The sequence below is a fragment of the Numenius arquata genome, chromosome 15 (genome assembly GCF_964106895.1).
Source record: "Numenius arquata chromosome 15, bNumArq3.hap1.1, whole genome shotgun sequence".
NCBI lineage: Eukaryota > Metazoa > Chordata > Aves > Charadriiformes > Scolopacidae > Numenius > Numenius arquata.
The window spans coordinates 10,893,198-10,909,122 of record NC_133590.1 but is presented as its reverse complement, the minus strand read 5'-3'; the positions used below and the strand labels follow the sequence as shown (position 1 = coordinate 10,909,122).

General features: G+C 42.7%; 1 protein-coding gene across 1 annotated transcript; it reads left to right on the top strand.

Annotated features, from left to right (window-relative positions):
* The first annotated feature begins 1,639 nt into the window (after positions 1-1,639).
* On the top strand, positions 1,640-2,689 carry PRLHR (prolactin releasing hormone receptor). The gene has a single exon (XM_074159134.1). It carries the CDS (start codon positions 1,655-1,657, stop codon positions 2,687-2,689), a length of 1,035 nt encoding a protein of 344 aa, XP_074015235.1. The 5' UTR covers positions 1,640-1,654.
* Positions 2,690-15,925: the final 13,236 nt, after the last annotated feature.

Genomic DNA, 15,925 nt, shown 5'->3' with positions numbered 1-15,925 from the left:
ACAAATGAAATCTATTTGAACTTCGGGTTTATGTCAAATTACATCAAATCAAAAGATGGATATGGGTCTGCCCGTAGCCTCACAGAAAATAATGGGTTAATATTTCCTTAGGGTAGTCTGAGAGATTAGGACATAAACTGTCCATTGAAGTGGTGTCTAAATCCCCTGAGTGCCTTGCAAAACCTAGCAATGTTCTCTGCTCTGAAGCATTCATAAGTTGATAGGCTGTTCCATTTATTTCTTTGATTGCCTAGCTGGTATAAATGGATGCAGTGGAGTTTGACTATTCTTCACCAGCTGAGGTCCCAGTCCCAGAAATGGGTGAAATGGAGGAGAGTTAAGGGACAATCAGAGCAATAGGTAAGAGCTGGATGGGGACATCTGCTTAAATGTGTGTTCTCTAATCACTTATCCTGAGTTTTTGCTTTCTAATATCTGAATCAAACAAAACAAGTACAGACTATTTTACAGACTGGTTAGCACTTATTGTCTGGTACGGAAAAGGTTAACAAACCTACTACAGGAACAAAGAAATACCCTAAACATTTTTAGGCAGCTGTGATACTAGATAGTTTGCTGTAGTTCACTGCAGGTGAACCCTTACAGCTAAGCTATTCAGATGCTAATATTTCCTTTGAGATGCTCGCATGTGTTTACTTTTAAAGACAGTAAACTCCACTGAAAATACAATGGCTGAGCAAACATTGCAACATTCTTAGAAAAGAAATTTAAATAAAATAAAGTGCTTTGCGTTACATGCTAAATGCACATTATTATTAACTTCATTCACCCGGTACGTAGCTGAGTCCCTCTAGTGGCATAAACATTTATCTGGCTTCAGCATGTTATTAAAATTCTATTTTACAGCCACATTATAGCAGCAAATTCACAGGTAGCTTTTTTGGACACTCCGAGGACTGTGGCAAGGTGAATCTTGGATTAGTTACTGTGCAGGCTAGTGTTAATGAATGTAAATTGATTTTTAGCGGTGAGGGGCAATTATAGATGCACTGGAAGGAGAAGAGAAATTTTGAAAGGACATTGAAGAACTAATTACTATCAGTAAGAAACACGCAAAGAGCAACGTAATACCCAGGACAGCCAATAGGGATAAAAGCTTATACACAAATCTGTCATGACCGAGTAGTGAAGACTGTTTAAAAACACTGGTCTCCACTTAGCTTGTAAATGCGCATCATCCTCTTTCTCACTCATATATTCTCTCTCTCTCTCTGACACACACGCACACACACACACACACACACACACACGCACTCCTGGATTTGCAGAAGACAGACATCTAGGGCACTTCTTGGAATCCATAGGAAAATCATATGGGATTACAAAACCAGAGCAGTAAGTACTCACTGCATTAAATGTTTATTAAGTGGCATGCTGTCAGAACCTAGATTTAATAGTAAATATAGGAGGACTTTAATGGAAATTGGTTGTATTTGATTTTTCTTAGGAATTGCTGAAAGCTGCCTCTCGAGGATTACAACTTCACCTTTTGCTTTTACGGATGCTTGTTTACTATCCTTGTGGTAACCTCTGGACAGCCAGTAATCCATTCATTATCCACACTGATTGAGTGCAGGAGTAGTGCAGTGGTAACTACTTCACTCAGCTGACGGCAGACGACAAAAGGAAGGAAATGATGAATTCGGACAATTTAACCTCCCAAAGCTTCCTCTCTGCGATTCATAGCAATGCCAGCAATTTATTCTCAGGGCTCCAGTTTGTTCAGACCTTCAAGCCACTCATCATCCCCTGCTACTCGCTAGTGGTTTTTATTGGTGTCATTGGGAATTACCTTCTCATTTATGTGATCTGCAAGACAAAAAAAATGCACAATGTCACCAACTTTCTGGTAGGCAATCTGGCTTTCTCAGACATGCTCATGTGTGCAACCTGTGTACCCCTGACACTCGCGTATGCCTTTGAGCCCAGAGGATGGGTGTACGGGCGTTTCATGTGCTACTTTGTGTTCCTGATGCAACCCGTCACTGTGTTTGTGTCTGTCTTTACCTTGACTGTCATAGCTGTGGACAGGTACTATGCCATGGTGTACCCCTTCCGCAGGAGGCTCACAATCCCTATTTGTGCTTATATCCTGGCTGCTATTTGGCTGCTGAGTTGCACCTTGGCTGCCCCAGCCTTGGTCCACACTTACCACGCAGAGTTCCCAGAACTGGACTTCTCCATCTGTGAGGAGTTTTGGTTCCACATGAAAAGAGATCGCTTAGCTTACGCCTACAGCACTCTCATCATCACCTATGTTCTGCCTTTGGCTGTCATCTCCCTGTCCTACCTGAGAATCTCAGTCAAGCTCAAAAACCGTGTGGTCCCAGGCAATGTCACCCAGGGCCAAGCTGAGTGGGACCGAGCAAGGAGGAGAAAGACTTTTCGCTTGCTAGTCTTGGTGGTGGCAGCTTTTGGAGTCTGTTGGCTGCCTCTGCACATCTTCAACATGATAAAGGACATAGACATCAGCTTGATTGACAAGCAGTACTTCAATTTCATCCAGCTGCTGTGCCACTGGTTTGCAATGATGTCTGCTTGTACCAATGCCTTCCTCTATGCCTGGCTCCATGACAGCTTCAGGGGGGAACTGAAGAAAATGTTTGCCTGGAGAAAGAAGAAAATTGGACCCACTACAAATTGCATTATGGCCAGTGTGGTGCTGTAAATGAGAGCTGGTGAGAGTGCACTTCCTTTGTACAGTAGCACTGTAAGTCTTTTCAACTATTAATTAGGCCTGATTCCTGACGTTTGTCCACAAAACAAGTCCCGTGCGTAGTTTCCCCACCGCCTCCACTCCTACTGGAGAAGGAGAGGCAGACATCAAGTCCCAGAAATGTCTTTACTTCTTTGACAGGAGTTAGAGGCCAAGGGGATGTTAGCACATTAAGATACCCTTATGTAAACTCCAGGGATCCCTCCTCTCTGTTTTGGATATTGTTGGCAGTACAGGCATGGTATTTGGGGACAGGGAGAAAGAAGGATCAGTATGACACCTAAATATCTCAGTGAGGAAGTGCTTTGGATTGGGCAAAAAATAAATCTGCATATCTAACCAGAGTCCAGTCCTTAGCACAGGATCCAGGATGGAGGACTAACAACATTCCTGTTGTCGTCTTGGGTTAGGGCCATGCTGAAGAGAAGCCTAAGGCTCTCTGAAATGCCCTTCCTGAGCAGCTGTTCTCAGCTGTGGGCAGGAAACCAGGTTGGTAGGAGCTACTCTGAGCCTCCCTCTGCCAGCTGAGTTGTGGGGGCAGCAGCAGTGTGCAGGGACCACCCCACTTCTGAGGGTGCGAGTGGTGTGTGGAGCGACGGCCTTGGCTCACCCTCATTCCCTCTGAGCATCTCTATACAAGACAACTGGTTTGCTTCCGTACCTGGGGACCCATGCATGGATGAAGGTTCTGCAGCCCATGGTGGGGTGTGCTGTGTCTGCCCCGCATGGCTTCCTCCCTCACTGCCATTTTCTCCTCAACGCTGGCCAAGTGGATGGAATAGGAGCCTGAAAGGGCTGCTGACCTGCCTGCCACGGCCAACAGCATTGGGCAGGAATCTGCACCTTAGGCTTTTTGAAGCCAGCATCATCGTGCGATCCCAAACCTCCTGTGTCTCATGAAGCTGCAGCACAGCATGTAGCAGGGTGAGACACAATATTATGAGAGGGGAAACAAAACCAGGGTGATGTTATTTCTGTGAGGTGCAACTGTGATGTAGGGAGTGTGACAGCCTGTTTGGTGGATTTGCTGATGCTGTCACCGAGGATGGACAGGCTGGAAACATAATGTGTGGTGGAAATTCATCCAAATATGGGAACATTAAAACACACCACCACTTTACTGACATTGAATTGTGTTCCTGCCATTGTTTCATATAACCCCAATTTGCTGACCCTACCGCAAGGCAGCTGCATACTCAGGCAGAGGAATGGACATCATCGTAATTTGTCAGTGCCGAGATGTTTTCTGCTCACCCCTTGAGGAACTGATTTTGACATGTGGCAATGCTGCCATCAGCTTTGGTCTCCAGAGACAGATAGAGACTTTGATACTGTCTTCAGGAGCACTTCTAAAGGTGCCTGTTAAGAGACAGTGGGCGGAAAGGGCTGTTGACGTTGAGCCGTGTATGAGCATTGTGTGACCAGCCAAAGAAAGACCTGTCAAACAGGGCAGAGTGGCAAGTGCTCTCTTTTGAAGGAGTCTTTTGGGAAGAAACGATTTCCTTTGACATTTACCTTTCAATCAGATGAGGGAGTTAGAAGCTATAATCAACCTAATGGTTTCTAGTTTCTTCCTCCCTCTGTCTGAACTGAAAATAGCTGAGGTAATAGATAAGCATAAGGGAAAAAGTTCTGAAAGCAGACATTGTTCCTGAAGAGGTTTCTTCCAGCCTGTGGAGCCAGAATCTGGGATGGCACAAGGAACTGACTGAAACTGAGCTGAGATCAGCTGGAAAAGCAGCACAATCCAGGGGCAGCTTTGGCCATTGTCAGCAAGGGCATCTATCTGACTGCAACTGCCCACAGCCAGAAACTGTCCTGGTTTGAGGGCATGGGCTGCAAGGCAAGGCAAAAAGATGAGTAGGAGAGGGAAGAAAGAGAGGATGATTTCTCTAGCTTGTAAGTGTACTCCTACTGTGAAACTGTGAATATCATTTTGCTCATCAGCATTCAGTAAGATAATCTGGTTAAAAAAATACACAGATGCATATGCACACACTGGGAACGGCATTGGAAAAACATTTGAAATCCCTTCTCACAAATTTCCTTAGAATTTCAAGCTGTTCTGTTGCTTGTAATGAGGAACTGGATATTAGAAGCTGATGACAGAAACACTGAATCAAAGAAAATCCTTTTAAAGTGGGTATTACTTGTATTCATTCTGTGATTAAGTGTATCTGCCGTTCTTACCTTGATTTAAAGATTTGAATGACTTATTAAAGTATGTTTTGCTTTTGCTGAATTTTAGAAAATCGTTTTTCCTTCAAGCTCAATATAGCAAGTTACATGAATAACTGATGATTTTGAAAAGGCAAAAAAACCTTCCAAACAAACCAACTAAATTTTATAAGCTTTTCAGCTTCTGTTCAGCTCTCCTGAAGAGAACAGAGAGCAAGACACCGAGAGAGAAACAACACTGCAAAAAGCAGCCTTAAATAACAACAAAATCCTGATTTTTAGGGATTTTTCTTCTATGGAATTATATTACTTCAAGCTGTTAATTTGTCAGTTTGTAAAGGCTAATTAGCATTGAGATGGCCCTTTATGTTTACAATCTTGTGCACTAAATACAGACAGTGCTGTAATCCAGAGTGATCCAAAGCCCAGTGGAGTAACTGGGAAGACTCTTGTTAACACAGCAGGCCTGGGATCGTTTCCTTCTTACACATCATGTTTTTACACTCATTTGCAGGCACTGCAGTTTGGTTTATTAATGTTCTCTTGAATGTCAGTGACTGCAGATGGTGTCTGCAGAGACCCGCACGAAGCAAACAAGAGGGATTTCTCTCTCTATTTTTTTTTTTCTTTTTTACCTTGAGACAGAAATGAATGGCTTCTCAGTGCATATATTGTTCCCAGAATGATGAACGCACTGGGAATATCTCGCTACCAGCAGACCCTGAAGCTGCAGTTACAGCAGTGCCAAGGTAGGTCATGTCAAGGAGGTCCTCAGGAGTGCCCAGCACAGCAGGCACCCTTATTTAAGTGCTGGTTTAACCTGTACATGCCTTGAATCTTTCAGGACTTGCATTTGGAGCAGAAAACTCAGAGCCTGCCCCTTGTTTCAGGCCCTTCTCAGGACTATGTTTTGCAGATGTACCTTGAAACGATCTGTGTTCCGCAGCCACAGGGTCCTGAAGTTCCTTCTCTCTCCTCAGTAGCTCCTCAGCCCACCTTACTGGTTCTGCAAGGCCATTTTTCCAGGCTTTCCCTGCACAGTGCACAAAGGATGTCCAGCGCCGAACTGGAGGGCTGGGCGTCCAACAAGCTGGTGGGGACCAAGGCACAGCCACGTTCGCTCAGACCCAACTCTGAATCGAGCCCCAGGAATCTCTGCTCAATGTAATTACTGTTTTCTCTGAAATCCAGAGTAATAAACAATAATAAGATTTAGAGGCATGTTGGTGCACTTTAATCCAGTTATGCAAATAATTATATTCAAAGCCATCATGTGAAAAGTATTTGCTAATCTCCACCCCTCTCCAGGGAACTGCTGTGGTTCTCTGAGGGACCAGGGCTCATCACTACAGTATTTTTGGTGGTATAATTTTTAATTACAGTTTAAGAAATCATTGCATGCTTTGATTTTATAAAGTAGCCTGGGTCAAAACTTGGTGAACTTATTAACTTTCCCTGTAAGGGTTTTAGTTGTTGTTTCCTGCTTACATTTGAATCCAAGGACTTGCACATTGCAGGACAGCTGCTCTGCAGGGATGGAGCAGGGTTTGCATCTGAGCTGAGGGCTGACGGAGTGCTATATGCTCCTTGTCTGCTGGGATTTCATCCCAGTTATTTACATGTACCAAGAGACTTTCAGCAGGTAGAAACCCAGGTGTTCTGCCTTTTACAGCAGCAAATATGTGCTATTTATGATGACTCCTCAGACTGTTCCTAAAGGACAACCTCTGATAAACATTCCTAGATGTACTATGGAGTTTGTACACACGCTCTGTGGTAGTGTTTTCAGGTAGATATCACATGCATTAGCCAGCAAGTGGTTTACCAGAGCATGGTGAATCTTGGCCTTTGGAAACGGAGGGCCTACTTAGGACCACGCTTACTCATCATAAAAATCGTCTCCAGAAGGTTGTTTTGTTCTTGGATCATAGGAGAAGGCTCTGGGGAGACCTTATAGCAACCTTCCAGTAATTAAAGGGAGCCTGCAAGAAAGCTGGAGAGGGACATTTTACAAGGACACGTAGTGGTAGAACAAGGAGTAAAACTGGAAGAGGGTAGATTTAGATGAGATCTCAGGAAGAAATTTTTCACTCAGAGGGTAGTGAGACACTGCTGCAGATTGCCCAGAGAAGCTGTGGCTGCCCCATCCCTGGCAGTATTCAAGGCCAGGCTGGATGGGGCTTTGTGCAACCTGGTCTAGTGGGAGGTGTCCCTGCCCATGGCCGGAGGGTTGGAACTAGGTGATTTTTAAAGTCCTTTCCAATCCAAACCATTCTGTGATCTGGGAGATTTCACTGGGGACAAGCATCTACAGCTCAGAAGGCTCTGCATATCTATATCTCTATTAATCTCCAAATTTAAGAAGGAGTTGGTAGGGAGAAGCAGGGCCGAGCGAGATGAAGAACACAATTAGATAGCAGGAATCACAGCTTCCCAATTTGAAGCTATTCTGCATAGCTCTTGGAAGGACTCACAGAGCATTGTTCTAGCAAATACACAGTATTACCAATGTTCATAGGTGCAGAAATGTTTGATCAAACATCTGGGCTTGGACTAGATGATCTCCAGAGGTCCCTTCCAACCCCATTTCATTCTGTGATAAGCTGCTCCCTATGGTAAAATGTGGGATTGGCATTTAAAGGCAATGTACTTATGAAACACATAATTAAGTAAATCTGCATTTGATCAGGAATTAAAAAACAGATTAGATAGTTAACAAAGGTCACTAAATCTGAAATCAGGCAGCCAAAGAAAAACAACAGTTAATTAAACCTCAGTTAGGGTCGGGTAGAGCTGGTCTCTTCCCCAGCTTGAAAATGGCAACTCACAGCAGTGACCAAAGACTAACTCTTTTGTGCAATGCATTGCTTTGAATAAATTTTCCTTATACTTGGATGAAGAAAACTGCAAGAGCTGTATTTGTTTCATATTTGGGGAATGGCAGTTTATCTGGGACAGGCAAAAGCATAACCTGCCATAAGGCCATTACTCACAGGAGCATGGTGAGTTCTTCCCAGCTGATAGATAGACTGGGAAAAGCTGGTATTTTTCATACCAGCTGAACAGCAGATGCTCGGTACAGTTTTAATTAAGTGAATCTTGCTTATTGAGGTGTCAATGGTGAGTTATAATTAGATGTCTAGGATTATGCATGGTACAGACATAAGCTGAAAATGGTACATCTGCAGCTGGGGAAAAAAAATGCCAAATTGGACAGAACTGTACAATGCATCCATCAATCTGCCCACCAGACGAGAAGAGGGCAGACAGAGAAGCAATGTGCCAGTGGTAAGGCCACTGCTGCCTTTACCACTTCTGCACGAAGAAATATAATACAAATTTTTACCTCCAGCCCACCTCTCCCACTGCCCACTATCTTTTTCTTTTCTCAGAAAAAAATAACTGCATTCTGTCTGCTTCCCTTGGAGAAAAAGTTGCCCAAGGGTGAAAGCAAAGATTTCTGCCTCATAGAAAGCATACAGAAATCAAGGAGGGTTTCTAACATAGAGATCACCCTTTTCTCTCTTAAACTTCTTTCTCCAAGCAGAAATGGCCAGTTGTGCCTGACACACAGTCTCTGTAGGCAACCTTTTGCTGTGCAGGTCTAAAGCTGGCAGGAGCAAACCTGGCCTGCCTGCCACTTGGAGTACAGGCTTTTGTGGTTACATCAAGTAAATACCCTTTCCCATACACAATAACTACATTCTGGATCAAAACTGTTGCTAACTCTGATTCTTTATACCCAATTTCCCTCCACATCAACAAGAGTTTGCTTTGCTGAAATTCCCAGAGAACAACTGCAGACACATCAAAGGTACCCTGCCCGTATTAACGGGACGTTTCCTTCAGAAACTGTTATCATACTCCCTGTTTCAAGAGCAGGTTTCAAGCACATTCTTACCCTGTAGTGATGTAACCAGATGGGGCAGGCTTTCCCCAGGCTGATTTCAATCAAATTTTGTATATGTTTCTCTGCTTCCCACTCTCCCAGCTCTCCCCTAGACTTTTGAAACCATTGATCAACTAGTCAGTAGAAGCAGGAGCCTCGAGGATGTTGAAATCCTAGTAGCTATCTGAAATTAAGAAGAATGCTAGCATTTTCTTCGTGCTCCCCAGGGAAGGAAAAGACATCTAAGTGCTCTCTTTAGGGACCCACCCAGGATTACATGAGTGATGGTGTAAATGGTACAGATCTAGTTACAAGATGGTCAGGGTGCCTCCCCACAGGACAAGAAGTGAGGGGTTAAGGGCACAAAGCTCAAATATATCTCATTGGGAGTTATGTCCCTTTGGGATCTAAAAATCTATTCTCTTTGCCAAGAAGCTGATGGGATTGACTTCCTGGCCTATTGTTGCTTATTTTCTTTTTCTATAGCCTGCTTTGTCAAACTAAGGTAATGAATCTAGTAATTGATATAAATAATAAAGCACTCACTCAGGAGCTCCCTGCTTTGTGTCTCGAACCCTCTGGAAATCAATTTGGGATCACCACTATCTATTTGAAGCCGACTGGGCTCTCCGTTCTTTGCATCTTGTTCGTGTTAATTATCATGGTAATTTCCTTGTGGTTTTTTCTCTGCAGGAAACATACAAAAGGAGATGATGGCTTTAATCCCTACATCTGCATTTCCTACAATTCCTACATTCCCATTAGGCACTGGAGACGTTGTGTGAGCAGCTAGCAGGGCTGCAAAGAGAAGCTTGATGCTTTCCAGCATAGCAATGATATCTGCCTCTCCTACTGAGCACAGTTCTTGGTATACAGATAAGACTCTGGAAAGGCAGCCCGTGGCTCCCAGGAGTGGGTTTTGCACTGTGGTCTGGGAGAGCCTGGTTTTGTGTGTGGTGCTGAGGATCACTCCTGCACAGGTCAGGATCCCCCCAACAACATCACCAACAGAGTGGTGTACTCAGCTGGAGGCAACTGGTCCTCCTGTGAGGCCGGACAGCATGAGGTGTCATCGCTCTGTCTACGGTTTCTTAGGCACAGCCAGTTGTGTTCAGCTACCCCATCACACCTATGACAAGGGAGACCGATGCTCTAGTGAAAATGTGACAGCCAAACAACAAGGTAGCTGTGATGCATTGCCACAGGTTGCCATCAGTCGCTGCTCAGGTTTGTGTGACCAGTTGCATTTGGGAGTGGGAAGGCGAAGCAATGCATTTTATTGTAAAAAAACAACCTGTTTTTGGCTCACGAAGGCAGGGCAAGAAAGAAAGAAAAAAAAAAAAAAAGAGTATTTTTGGGCTTCAAGCAAACAATAACCATTCAAAAGCTAATTCTATAGTCACCCGGAGACTGTGTTTCTGTACGAATGTAGGAGTTACTCAAGTCTTCTTGTGAGCGTGGTCCCTTACTTGCAGTGGTCGGTTCAGTGTATTGGCTTTATTGCATCTTTCCTCCCATCCCTCAGCCATACAGTGAGCTTGAAGAGGGGCAGGCCAGGTGTATGCATGAACCAGTAGTGTGAGGTCCATGGATACAGAGCCATCAGTATATGGTCCAGAGACAGATGGGTTGAGAGTGGATGCATTTGTAAAAAGTTTGGGTTTTTTTTTTTTAATAAAAATAATTGAGAGGTGTGAGGCAAGTGTTCAACTAACCCGCTCCTCAGCAACTGGAGGCAACTCGGAAGGATGTAAGTTGAAAATAATCCAAATATCAAGCGCAAGGGTTAGCTATGAGCTACATCACCAATCAGAAATTACTTTCTGAGTCACTATATACAGAGAATTTCAAATCATTAAAAAGACAAAAACTTTCAATGCTCAGTTTTGGAGTGATTTCCCCTCAATTATTGGATCCTTTTAAAATTCAACATCTGTCATTAATATGCATAACAAAAAAATTAAAAATAAATTTGAAACCATCTGAAGCACTAGACACAGCATATGGCAGACCTGTTTAATCTTAAAAAGTTAATAATATTATCATTGTGAATCACTTCATTAAAACATCTATTCATGTCGGTTGTATAAAGTCATGTTTATAAGTAAAAGACTTTTGTACCAGCCACACAATTGTCAGTTGTCACAGCTAATTCTAAATTGTTTTGATAGTACCTCCTCTTGGAAAACTGCCACAAACAGAGTATAGACATGCAAATCACCACTGGTCAAACAAAGTTCTAGCAACATCACCAACAAAGTGCGGGGAAGCTGTTGAAGAGCTATGTTTTGCTGTAGTTACAAAAAGATGTGTTTTTTATTTTTAAGGCGTTGTGGAAGGCACGGTCCCAAAACTTCTCACCCCCCAAAAGTTATATTCAAGTTCTGCATGCTTTCATAGTTCATAACATTCTTCCCTTATTGCTACATGAAGAAATATGTTTTCCCACGAAACAATTTAAAACGGCACTATCCACCTGTAAATGCTGCTGACTGGGGGAAGGGTGAGGACATAAAGGACAGGTCAGACTTCAGAAGTGGGGATTAAAAACCAGACTGTCCACACCCTGTAGTCGTTAAATTATTGAACAAAGGCAACTGTGCATTGAAAAGTTGTCTTTCAATCAGTCACTGAGAAGATTTGCCTTCTCCTCCTCCACATTTTAAGGAAAAATCCTTGAATTTCAGGCTACTAATTTTCATGCAGAGACATCTGCTTTAGGCCCAGTATGAGGAACCCAAGCTCAGAGACGCAGGGTTTAAAATCATGTTTGCATCCTCAGTGGTGGCTGTCAGCTAGTTCAGCTCAGAGAGCAACTTGTTCTGCACGTTAGCATTCAACATTTTAGGTAAAACCTTCTCCCAGTGCATTGTACAAACAGTCTGCCTGGGATGCTGTCAGTGCTCCTATGTATTCACCCAATCTTATAAAGTTTAAATCCGATTTGTGAGTTTATTCCAGATCTGCTTTGCAAGGATTTAAACAGAAGTGGTAAAGTAACCAAGAGGCCTAAGTTAAATATCTTTTCTATACATGTAAAATTTATTATCAATTTACTCATTATCAAGTAAAAAAAAAAAACAAACCAAAACCAAAAGACCAAACCAACCCCCTACATGTCCCCAAACACTCAACCCCCAACATGTTAAAGGACAGAATAATATAAAAAAAGTCATTCTTAAAATGCCTTGATTACTGGGGATTAGGTAACTTTTAAAAGAGGCAGAATGTGTTTTAATCTTTGCCCACCATTGAAGAAGGTATATGAAAATGAAATATTTGTTAGCTTTCTACACCATTATAGGTTTGCTGAGTGGTCAAAAAACCATGGAAGATTTGAGGGCAAGAGGAAAACGCGCAGGTTTTTTAGTGCTAAAATGAATTATCTGGGCAAGCTGGATCTGCAATATGTTCAGCAAACACAGCCCAATTTACAGAGCTAGCTATGCTGGAAATAGAGATAATTAGGCAAGCACTTTTACTTCCAGTTCTAACATGAGGTATTTGCAAACAGGGGTGGAAAGCAGCTTGGGAGGCGGCCAGACTGGTACAAGAATAGTATTTACATTTTTGACATTAGTGAATAAAAACTAAATAGAAAGTGTCAGTACAGCTTTCGAAATCTGAAGTTATTCACATTCAAATACTGAGACTAGAGGAGATGGATAAAAGCGATGATGAAATTTTCACAATTCACCTATTTAAAAATAGTAGCAAGAATGGCAAACCCTACATTTTTCCCTAAATTGCAGATGTTTGAAACATGTATTTCACCTCTTATTGCACAAAGTCTAACCTTTGAGTAGAGATGATTGTGTTATTTCTTCTTAGGCGAAGCTCTTAGGCGAAGCCCAGAGATTTAACAAAGCTGCTATGATTTTCTGCTGCAAATAACAGTTCCAAAATTAGCTTTGAGGTGTCTCTCCACAAGATTTTAATTTAACATTCACGGCATAACCAGAGGATAGAAAACAGCAAGACACGCAAGTAGAAACTCTTGCTAATGTCCCATTTACACTAACTAAACATTTTTAAAACCAAAAGAAATGACAGCAGACTATTGGAAGCTCTGAAGGACTGTTTAATCTTTGCATAGCTAGAGGTGTTTTCTGTGAAACCACGACACTTGTGACCTTTATGCCTTCTGTGTTTGGTCTAGGCAGCCCCAGAGCACTGTGTTTCCAGGGAGGACAATACTCTTTTAGAAAATATTCTGTCCTTGTGAGCTGGATGCTGCCACTTTTAATCGTTATGACGTGTTTCAGTAACTGCTGAAACACAACAAGGAAGACACTACTTACAACAAAATATGGTAGAGTCTAGCTATGCAGAAGTATGCTAATTTCTTTTATTAGCATCCAGAATCTAAGAATCCAACAGACACCTATTATTCACCAAATCTCAATCCTGCACATACATGTCCCAATAAGCACTAATTAGCCATTTAAGAATCCATCAGAGAGTAATAGTTTTGTTTAGTTCAGAATAAACAGCAGTGTGAATAAGCTGTAACTGAAAGTTTTGTCACATCTGAAAAGAAGAGAGAAGCCTAAAAGGAACTTATGATGCCTCTATGATTCAGAGCACTCTGTGATATGTCTGGTTTTAAATATCCCCTTCTTCTTCCAAAATATGTTTGCACAAACTGTCTGAACAGAAGAGGAGCAAATACAAGTTACTTCTCAATGATTATGTGGAGTACCACCAGCTACAGTCACACTCCAGGTTGCTATCAGGAACCCGAGGAGCTTAGTCCCACCTCCATCCATATCAGCAATAGGCTTGATTTCAGATCAGGAGAACAGAAATTTTACAAGGGGTCTCTAATTTTCCTTTCACTTGCTCTACAGTAGCAGAAGGAAAATATAATACAAGTGAACTTCTAACCTGTTAGTTTCCTGTTCTATAATATTTCCAAGTTGCCCTTTTTTTTTTTTTTTTTCCTACAGAAGATCAGAAGCCCTCAGAATGCAGCAATACACATTGTTCAGTTTCTGATAAATGGTTGAGCCCAAGATCTGAGATATCTCCTCCTAACGGCTATGGCAGATATAAGATTGGAGTCCATGAGGCACAAATCATGAATCAGAGCATAAATACACAAAATTATCATCCTAATCCAGAGCTGAAACAAAACTCTAAGTGAGAGCCAGTCAGTATATCAAGTACCATCTCTTCACAAGAAACTGGTATCAGCTTCCCTTCAATATTCAGCATTAATACCTTTAATAAGATGGCTAGATCTTTACTCACCAAAATATCTTCAGAAGTTATTTGTTTCTCTGGAACCTGCTAATCGGCTCTTTTCTCATGAATTCTTTCTACATTAGTGAAACAAATCCTGTTTTCCCTACCCCCCAGCAAACCTTACATCCTATTTCCTAAGAGGACTCAACCTCTTGATGAACATGGTGTCCTCCCACCACCATCAGTAGGCCCTCTAGCACCTGCTCCCAGCAGGCAGGGCCTTTAAATAGGGCACACAGAGACCCCATGTAAAACACCGGCAGTGTTGCTGGAGGCTGGGTTGGATGGGAGTGATCTATAGATCTAGCTTACTAAACAACAAGTTTTACAAGGTTGTGTTATTAGTAGATGCTATTACATGAAGTTAGGTAGAACCCACGCATGCAAGAGGGTGATTAGTGTAACTATCTGATACTAATAGAGAAGCCTATTAAAATAAAAAACAAAACAACCTCCTGATCTGTTAAGAAATTAAATACTGAAGAGAATGAAAGAAAATGTATTAAAAAGATTCAGTGGGACATTAAGTGATTGAGGTTCCGCTTAACCATAGACCTCCCAGTCCTACTGGAGTATGAAAACACTGTCCCCAAGTTGTTATATTCTTTCTAAGAAACTTTATCTTCTCATTTTAGTCGCTGTCTACTCTTACAGGAGGTACTGATAGCCAAACTTTTTGGAGCCTGCTGATCCTGGGGCTGTCTGGAGGAAGGAGGAGAATGGATCAGTACAATCAATACAAAGCTAAACTTGTTCCTGCTTAAAACTGGCTTTTGCTCTGGAGTCTGTGCCAGCAAGAAGCAAGACCTCAGTTTAACACCAACACTAACAGTAAGTGTTAACTTCCTTTTTAGCCAGTACAGTAAATATAAGACCAATGACCTTTTGGTGGCAAGCAACAGTAGGACACAGCTGGTGAGCAGCAAAACCCCAGGGACTCGAGGGAGCCATCTCTCCCTCTACGCAGTCTCTGCTCTGCAGGGCTGTTTCTCATTCACTGGCCACCCACATGAGGGCTTGTGCACGGCCAGCAGGCTCTGGTGTGTGCCTGTTTGTAACAGCTCTTCTCACTACTTGTGGAATGGAAGATCTATCTGGCCCAATTAAACATCAAGCACCCTGTTGTGCTGGCTACTGGAGCTGTCTGGCCTGGTCTGAGCTGCATTCCCGGTGGTACCTTGTTGTCCAAGAGTGGTGTGACTTGCTTCAGCTACTCACTGCCAGTCAGCAAGAGCTCAGCCTCCGTTGCTGGAGACCAGCTGTACTTGGAGGAGACCTGCTCCCACCACGCATGACACCTCTCCTGCCAGCACAATCACATGCCTGACACCAGGTGAGACCAGTTATCCCAGACAGATACTTGGCCTTTCATCATCTCATAGCATGGCACTAGAGAAGGTCTCCTGGAAGGAGCAGAAATGATGGTTTCAGGGTTGCCAAGACAATATTTACTTACGAAAATTCAAGAAGACTTTCCTGTTTGGTTTCTTTTACCTTGGAGGGTGGGCAGAGTTGTGACAACATATTCACCGTGCTTCAGATTTTGTGGTGGTCTTTTTTCTTACAGACCATCCCTGGGCCGTTACAGTGTTGACTTCCAGGTGTAAGCCTTGCACCTGTGCACCATCTAAATTCATGGGGATGTCTTACTCTGGAGTACTGGGCTGGGGCATGAGCCTTTTCATGGACTTCAGATTTCATCTTCATTGTTTTATTAACACTGTTTTTGTTCCAAATGGGTCTCTTGCTCCTGTTGATATTCTCTCATCAATTTCCTCTTTCACTAGCCACTTCAAATGGGCAATTTGAAGATCACCTTAACTTCAGACTATGCGGTATGTCTTTTGTTTGCAAATCTTTTCAACTTGTGTAAA